This window comes from Centroberyx affinis, unplaced genomic scaffold (assembly GCF_046629955.1).
Source record: "Centroberyx affinis isolate AG114_WGS23_722 - 3 ecotype Tasmania unplaced genomic scaffold, CSIRO-AGI_Caff_v1 ptg003709l_1, whole genome shotgun sequence".
Taxonomy (NCBI): domain Eukaryota; kingdom Metazoa; phylum Chordata; class Actinopteri; order Beryciformes; family Berycidae; genus Centroberyx; species Centroberyx affinis.
Genome location: NW_027281599.1, coordinates 264,564 through 273,771, shown reverse-complemented (window position 1 = coordinate 273,771; position 9,208 = coordinate 264,564). Strand labels below are relative to the sequence as shown.

Below are 9,208 nucleotides of genomic sequence, written 5' to 3'. Positions count from 1 at the left end.
CTTCCCCTTGTATCACACTACAGAGGCATGTTTCTATGAATAATCTAAACCTCAGCCACAGCACAACTAGAAAGAGACAACTAGAAACTTTACCTGTAAAGTTAAATTCAATGAAGCCATGATTAAAAAAAAAAACATGCATTGATTTGTAAGAATATACTGAATAACCAAAAGAAGGCACTATAAAGATAAAAGCAAGAACAATCTGATTTGCTGTAGAAACAACTCAGATTGCTGAAAAAATAACTATGTAATTTTCTTAAGTTTCCAAAGCATTGAGAGTTTGACAAAACAGCCCACATTCCCTATAAGAAATCACTATATCATTCTTATATGGACTTATAGTGTGTCTCAGGTGCTTACAGTGACCTTATTGTACTTTATGTTTATATATACAGTATGTATATGTATGTATATATATATATATGTGTGTGTGTGTGTGTACATATATATATATATATATATATATATATATATATATATATATCTCCTATGGTATTACAACAATAATGCTATAGTAGGGACTTGTAGTGTGTATGTGGTAATCGATGGTGAGCTTATAGTGACCTTATGTAGCTTATGATATTCTAAAATACTGTTATGTTATAATAGTCCTATAAAATATAGCATACGCTACTAATTGTGATTAGATTTTGGTGCAATATCCCTCTAAAATGTATTATAGGACTACTATAGTTCTTTTTTTGTAAGGGATATTTTTGAGTTGGTGATTCAGCTCGTTTGCTCGTCAGGTTTTTAGTATTTTGGTAAATTTTTTCGCCAAGTTACGAGCTTTTGAAATACACTGATAACAAAATGAGGGTGTCTGCCGCTGTAGATCTGCTCCCCTCCTGCGATGAAGATATGTAGGTACACTGACCACTGAGCATGCGCAGAACGGTCGTTAGCATCATCAGTAGACTAATATTGTTCCCAGACGTCAGGTTGTTACATCCTCTTCCACTAGGATCTTATATATTTTTTGGGCTTCATTTCTTTGCTGCCGCGCTCGTGCGGTGTAATAACAGTGGAGAGGGAGTAGAAGCCATAAGATGAAGAAACGGTATGTGGACGCGAACAGGCTACGGAAAATGAAAAAAATTAAAATAACGGAGAAGCTGTCTGAAAGGTACAATACGTGCCGTGCCGTGCCGCGTCGCCTGGCTGTGGGTGCTTTTGTTGTTGTGCGGTCTTTGTGTAATCCAGCCATCATCCCGCTCACCTGTCTGCGTCTCACCCCGAAACCTCTCATGTCTGACATTTTCTAGAAAGTAGGCCGGGACGTTAGGAGGTGTGTAGCCTGAATTTGGGAGGCGGGCAGGTGTGTGGAAATGTTGGACGAGTGTGTTACTTCACAGCTTTAGCCTGCATTGTTTACAAGAAGCCAGAAACCAGCAGCTGTGTAAGTTAACGTGGGGCCTGCTGCTGGTTTTCTGTTTCACGAGGCTATTCCCTGGCCATATTTTATGCAAAAGTTGGCTATTCCGTTTGCCTTGAACAACATTAATAGCTGCATACGTATTATGATTATTTGTACTAGTATTATTATTATGACACGTTACGTGAAAAGAGCTAATTTTGACCACAAAAAAAGATAATTTGAAACCATAACAGACAGCGTCTAGACTGAGTCCAGACGAAAAAGATTTGCCACAGAAGAAAAAAAAATACACTGATGTTACATTTTTGCATTTTTCACACCAGCAAGACTACCATTAATGTAGTGTAATGTATTTTTAAAATATAAACAAAGCATTGTTTTAAGGGTATATTCATGAAATTATTAGGTTATATATGTCAGACATCTCTGCTTTTTGTATTCACCATTGCATATTTATTGTTTGTCATTATCAAAGTATCTTGGGTAGGCAAGATAAATTAACTACAGGCTATATTTTATACATTACAGGGTATATTTTAACTTGTTTGGGGACTACAGGATGCTGTGGTGCTGTCTCTGTCTCCCTCCTCACTCTTACAGATGAAATATCACCATGGTTACCAAACAAAGAAGGGGCGATGTGATAGCAGCCTATGGATGAACAGAACAAAGGAGAAAACCACAGCTCCCATTTGGCTTGTGGTAGCCTAATAAAATGAGTGCCGAATGAGGGCAAAATCATTGCTCCTTAATTCACTTTGTGTGATGTGCTGCGTTTTATTGGATGCAGCTGCTCAATTATACGTTTAGGATTGTGTAACTAAATGAAGGTTTCAACCATAGCCTGTCTGTATTGGCTTGTGTGTTTAATGCCTTGGCATGTCTCAGATGCTTTATTCAAAATCTCTTCATTTACTTGAATCAGAAGCAGAAAAAAAATGTATTTTACTTAGGCCCAAACTGAAACACATCCCCCCTGCTAATGTTTGGTGTATAATTATAATAACACTGACTGACATTTGATATATTCATACAGTTTTGTACATACAACTTGTGTTCGCAGCGCTTACACCTTCCTGAAGTTTATGATAATGTGGACGCTGGTGCTCCTGGCAGATTTCATCCTGGAATTTCGACTGGAGTACCTGTGGCCGTGCTGGCTGTTCTTTGGGAGTGTGTACACCACTTTCCACTGCCACGGGCTGGTGAGAGACCCTGCTCTCATTTCATATTCTGACTGGACACGATAATACTGCCAAGAATCTGCAGCCTGCTGACATTTTAACATACAGCAACCGTTATTTTCAGTGTTTTAAATTAATGCTTACTAAAGCGAATGTATTCTCTGTCCGCAGGTTATTTGTGTTGTGTTTGTTTGTGCCGCGTTCACTCTGGACATCTTTTGCTTAATTTTTGTTCCACTGCACTGGCTGTTCTTTGTGGCTAGCACCTATGTGTTATTCAATTACATATGGCACACAGGTGAGTGTCTTGGTTGTATATATAATTGCTTGATAGATTCTTGAAAATATGCGAAATCATGCAAGCTCTCAGATTCACAATTTTCAGTCATGCAGCTATTGTTATGTGCCAACTTGACATTTGAGCTTGTATTACCATGGTGTATTACCACAAAATGTAACTCAACATCCCTAACCCTAATCCTCACCTAAAAAGTAAACTGATATACATGCACATACAATATGCAAAAGTGGAAAGTAACTATTTACCACTACCCTGGTAGATTTTGTAATGCACATTATACACTCTGCTTTTACAGAGTTTAATGATTTGCTCCTTATTTTACTTGAGTGAGTTTTATTTGTAGACATACTATTAGTGAGTACAGTGTGAGCGGTCATTAACAGTAAAACACAGTCACTTCCATAGATGATACTATCTGTGTTCATATTGGATATGCACAAAATCTTAAGTGCCTGGCTACTTTTTTAGTGAGCTACCCATTTAGTTATTTTACAACAGGTGCTGGTTAACTCTGACTTGAAATAGCAGTACTTCTGCTTGAGTAAAATGTTTCAGTCCTCTTTCCAACAACAGCATCTCATTTCTCTTCAGAGAAGGGCATCTGTATATCGACGGTGTCCCTGTGGATTCTGCTTGTGTACACGGAGGCTTCGCTTCGACTCAAAGACCTGAAGAACTCCCATGCCAACCTGTCTCATCTTTTCGCTGCACACTGGTGCGTTGATTTCATATAAACCCTCACTCTGCCTTAAGCGGAATTCAGATGCTTTCTTAGAATCGAGATTTCTTTCACTAGATGATTGAGCTGTAATAAGAAAGTGGGAGTATTAAACTGTCTGTATGATATATGAATTGGCCTCAATGTTCTGTCCTCCATGGATTATTTTTGGAGTAATTTCAGGTTTAACGCCCACAGGCTGATGACCAATCAAGTGTGAAATGAAAGACGTAAAAATAGACATATTTTTAACCATTGGTGTGAGCATCTGGTGTTTTCGGTGGTCAGTCAGGCTGTGTTTATGTCTTGGTAGTATGTCACACATATTGTAACTGTCTCTCTGTCTCATTGTAATGGCACGCAGCATCGGATACCCCGTCGTGTATCTGGGGTTTGACGCCACCTGCTACTTCACCAACATCTTCAAGCTGCGCACACAGAAAGCTGTGCAGAGTGAGAACGACTTCCACATGCACCTCCTCCAGCACTCGCTCCCTCCAGGCCTGCAGCTGTACCCCAAGACCGGCACAGATGGCAGCGGCAGTGAGTACAGCGCGGACTGGTCACTGTCCATTCATTCACACTTGTACCTTCTACAATTCTCACAGTCTGCAAGAGTGTTTTTTTTTATGCCGTCTCCATCTTTGGTCCAAAGCGCTCATCGCTGTGGTGTTTCTGCACTGCACTTCCCAGAGATCACCTGTCAATCAAACAAATCTCATATCGTTTTCCTTGGATTTTCTATAAATAAAGTAGTTATTCTTCTATTTACTCCAAAGAAACCACTGTCATGCTTAGCTAAAGTTACAGGGACTGGAATCAGATTTATTTTGACTCTCCCTCTGCTGCCAAAATCTCTAACCTGGCAGGATGACAGGTCACCAAAACTCTGTCCAATAAACAAGCTACTTGTGAGTCCATGTGGCTTTTGTTTATAAGCCCTGGATCACTTGTAATCGGGCAGTGTGAACCTAAATGAACCAAATACAAACATGCAACAAACTAAACTTGGTTCGGACCAAAGAAATCAAACTGTAGGTGTGATCGGACCCAAAGACTCTGGATGTTTTCATATCCCAACAGTAGACTTTTGCTCATAGTGGAGTGATGGCCTTGACCTTTTTCTTTGTTTGTGTCTTGTTGTGCTTGCAGACTCAAAATGGAAGACCAAACCTGAGTCAAGTCAGTATCAGTGTCAGAACGGCGCTGTGGTGGCCCATGACGAGACGCATACTGTGGACTGCCTCCAAATCCGCAGCGAGGAGAGAGCGACAGAGAAGGGAACGCAGGAGGTGAGGCCGGCTGACTCAAACCGGCGGCCTTCATCGTCCAAACCCAGCGGCGGCGAGTCCAGAGATCACATGTACAGCGGGGCAGGAGGGGCCGAATCCCCCCTGACCCCAGAAAATCTACCTCAGGAGGAGCAAGGAGGCAAAGCCACACGGGCAGCTAAGAGCTCCTCGCCAAAAACCCGCAGAAGCAACACTAACACCGCTTCGCCGTCCACGGGCAAGACCGACAAGAAACAGAGATCCAGCTCGAAAACAGTCAGCCCCAATCGGGACGCGGCAGACAAGAGCGCCGCAGCCAATCAGAATCAACACGCTGAGCAGATGACCAAGTAGGCCTTTGTTTATTAAGCTCAGTTCAGTTGAATGTGAAAACAGGGATGTGAGGGGGAATTCAGTGCTAACAAATCCCTTATCCGTTCCCCCTTTTTCCTTCCCTTCCTCCCTCTCTCTCTCTCTCTCTCTCTTTCCCTCAAACTCCGCCATTTGTCTCTGGACGTCCTGCGGCGGCAGGCTGGAGCAGGAGCTCAGGAGGCTGAAGGGCGAGCTGCAGGTGAGCAGGCAGAGCGAGCAGGAGCTGCGAAGTCACATCTGCAACTTGACCAACAGCGAGAGGAGCCTGAGACCAGAGGTTTCCCTGCTCAGACAGTCCAACATACTGCTCCAGAGCAAGTGAGTGCTTCACCGCCCCCACTGGCCAAAGGCTGCCTTTGGCTCCTTCTATGGGCCACTTGACACATTGCATTTTTAAGTTGACAGCTATTAAACAACATTGTTAATTTCTTTTTATATATTGTTGATAGTTTTATTACGATATTTATTACTTTGTATTTGGCTAATTAGACCATGGTTCATAGTATGGACAATACAATTAACATCACTTTAATACATTTCCTGGCACAATTCCTTATAATAGGCCACAATGTTTGACACATAGCAGCGCTCTCATTCAAGTGGATCAATGCAGAGTAAAATGAAAACGTAATTTTATATGCAACACTACATTTGTTCAAAAAGTTCTTAGCTTTATCAAGTTTTTATCTGGAAAAAATAGCAGAATATCTAAACTAGTCTCCGCAAAAAGATGTCCCAAAAAAGATTTGACACACTCATTATAAACTGTCCAGCCAATCACAGATGAGTTCTTCACCTGTCCACTCCTGTTGTCACATCCACTTCTTTCACCGCATCCACCAGCCAGAGGCATTTAGGCCCGTTTGAAATGAGCAAGTTGTGCACAGTTTTGATTAGTGCCTTGCTAGGCCCATTGCATTATGGTTAGAAATGTTGCCTCACTCCGGAGACACGACTGGGCGAGCCACAGAAATCTCAAGGGACCGAGGTGAGCGCAGTTGCTCTCCACTAACTGCACAACTCCAAGAATGATGGGAAACTCCTGGAGCTGAGCGCTCATTAAACTTATATCTCACCACCCACAATGAAATGAGAGACTTCAGTTTTTTAATCCATTCCTATATGTTACTTACTAATTGTCAAGCAGCAATCAAATGATTTTATTAGTACCTTTCAGACTAATGACTTAATGCATTTTCCATAAATGCCACCTCTCTGTAATGCCATGCCTATATCAAAATGCCATTGTTTGAGCAGTGCGACCTCCTCACTCTGCATATTTTTGAGGTGTGCTGAAAATCATCTCAAACGAGCCTGTTTGTCTGTTGCAGCTACCCATGCTTGTTTGTGACCCTGTTTTTGACATTAAATTGGCTTTTACGCCTGTGCTGCAGGATTCTGTGTCTCACCAAAACCAAGCAGAGGGACAAACAGACCAGTGCGATACTGGAGAAGAAGACCAGAGCGGAGACGGAGGCTAGACTCTCTGTTGAGAAGCAGTTGGCTGAGCTTCAGGCTCAGAAACTGGAGGAGGCAGCCAGCGCAGCACGGACTCTAACAAACAGGTAAAGCACAGTCACTTTCACTGAGTATTGAAACGGCTTAGTGACTGCAAAGTAAAGCTGACTGCATTTGTATGTTACCGAGTGTAATTCACTCCTTAGATGCTTCTAAGTGTATGGCCATACACTTATCGCACACTTATCATTTCTACTGTATGTTAACATGTTTCATTGCAGCTTATACAACCATATTCATTACAAATCAAGACCAATTTGAAGATGCAGATACAATGCAATGTTTCTTTCTGTGTGAACTGGCCCTCACTTCAAAACCAAGTCCCCTCCCTTTCCTGCTCAAACTGTATTCTCTCCATTCTCCTACACCAGGCAGGAACACTCTGAAACCCAAATGTTAAGGAAAAGAGTTAAAGATCTAGAGACAGAGTACAAGCAACTACAGCTGGAGTGTCAAGTGAAAGAGGGTCGTGTGGTAGATCTAGAGAGTGATGTTGAGGTATCTTTTTACTCTATTTGGGAATGAACTTGTTGAATTTGTGAGTCAAGTGTCTGTGAGTTTGCAGTGGTCCAGTACTTGGTTGTCTTCGGTTTGGTCATGTAGTTGTTTTGCTGTTTGAGTTGTTTATGATTTTTATGTCTGTACTTCTTTGTGTGTGCCCTTTGTAAAATGTATTAGGGGAATGAATGCTTTGGATTGGGGCACTTTAGGTGTTTTTATCTACTTTTTTTGTTTTGGCCTGCAATCAACATATGACACTTTATCATCACATGGATATACAATAGTATGCTAGTGGTTGTACTTGTCTTACATCAGGTGTGTATATTGTTGTATGTATGTGGTATTCGATTTCATTTTGGTGGCATACACTCCATGAAGCATGCTGAAACAGAAGCCAGGTCTTTCATAAAAACACTGCACTGCTATAAAGTGAGCGCCCGAGTGCAGGTCACCTCCCTCAAAACATGAGAAACTGCGAAACCAATCAGAGAAAATTACTGTTAACACAGAAAGAATCATCCCTTGGGAATATCTCAATAATGCGCAGCTTTCATTGTTTTTTGAATGGCTGGCGATCCTCCAATTCACCATCAGTGTTTGAAGTTGTTTTGATGTGGTGCATTGGTTCCCTAAGTGGATGAAACGAAACCAATTTCTGTGAAAGAGAGATTAAATGAGGAAGCAACTGGCTACATATTTAAAAAAAAAAAAAATGCACAAAAGACTTAGGAAACCAAAGCACTCAGCACCTCAAAGTCGTCACCGCGCAACGTCTAACTGCCGTTTCGATGTTTCACGCCCGTCCGGCTGTAGGACTGTGCTCAGTTTCTCTGTGTTTTTGGACCCAGGCCCTGGGAAAGTACCGCTGCGTGGAGCAAGAGACGGACATGCTGCTGTCCACTCTCTCAGCCATGCAGGAGAAAGCTCAGCATCTGGAGTACAACCTGAGCGCCGAGACTCGCATCAAGCTGGACCTGTTCTCCGCGCTGGGAGACGCCCGCAGGCAGCTGGAGATCGCACAAGGTTCCCACTCTCCCTCCTAACAGGACGCGCTTTATTTCACAGCTCTATTATGAATTCTATTTTTAGTGCCTGTCATGTGTGACTTTCTCAGCTTGTTTAGAATATTTAACTCCTGTGTCTGCTAAACTTAGAGACAATTGAAACATGGATTGTGCAAAAGAGGTTGCAACTTAAAGGGGCAATAAGTAAAAATTTTACTGTCCCATGGCACAAAATGACCATAATGTACAGTACATGTGGGGGTTGATAGGTTTGTTGATCAGTACCAATTATCAACATCCATTTCTCTGTCCCGCAGGTAAAGTGATGAAGCAGGACCGGGAGATCGGCGAGATGAAGCAGAAGATCGCGGAGGTCATGGCGGTGAGCCCCGGCGTGTCGTACATGACCCCGCGGCCCCCGGTGCCGCAGTATCTCACCAAGCTGCTCAACTCGGAGCGCTACATGCTCAACCCGCGAGCGCTGATGTACCAGTGTCTTAAGAAATAAGGGCGACGGCGCCGCCTTCGTGAAAAGCCTCGGACCTCCTCTCCTCGCTCACGACACGGCGGAGGACGCTTCACGGATTACGTCACAGACCTGAACGACCCCCACGAGGTCGTCCACTTCCAGCCACGGGGCGGGACCAGAATGAGTGTCATTAAAGACGACGCGTCACGAAGCCCCCGCGGGTCGAACGCCTTTCGCTGCATTGCTGGTGCTAAATTGACATCATTCTGTCTTTTTCCTCTTTCCTTGCACATCTAGGGCTGAAGAGTTTCACTCCAAAATAAGATATCTACTATTTAAAGCTACTCTCTAGGCAAGATTTATGTAAATGCCTGACTTTTCAGCCTAAATTGCAAAGTGGGGCTGCAATAGAGAAGAGTGTCCCATCTCCATTAATTGAGAGTGACCCGAAGATTCGCTGTATTTGCCCAAATTAAATTCTGGTGTTGG

At 42.8% G+C, this 9,208-nt stretch overlaps 1 protein-coding gene across 1 annotated transcript; it reads left to right on the top strand.

Annotated features, from left to right (window-relative positions):
* Positions 1–1,037: 1,037 nt before the first annotated feature.
* Positions 1,038–8,758, top strand: LOC139662100 (macoilin). The gene is made up of 11 exons (XM_071540694.1): positions 1,038–1,129; positions 2,445–2,586; positions 2,737–2,863; positions 3,458–3,581; positions 3,949–4,127; positions 4,737–5,205; positions 5,387–5,545; positions 6,622–6,792; positions 7,117–7,243; positions 8,095–8,269; positions 8,568–8,758. Exons 1-11 carry the CDS (start codon positions 1,053–1,055, stop codon positions 8,756–8,758), a joined length of 1,941 nt encoding a protein of 646 aa, XP_071396795.1. The 5' UTR covers positions 1,038–1,052.
* Positions 8,759–9,208: the final 450 nt, after the last annotated feature.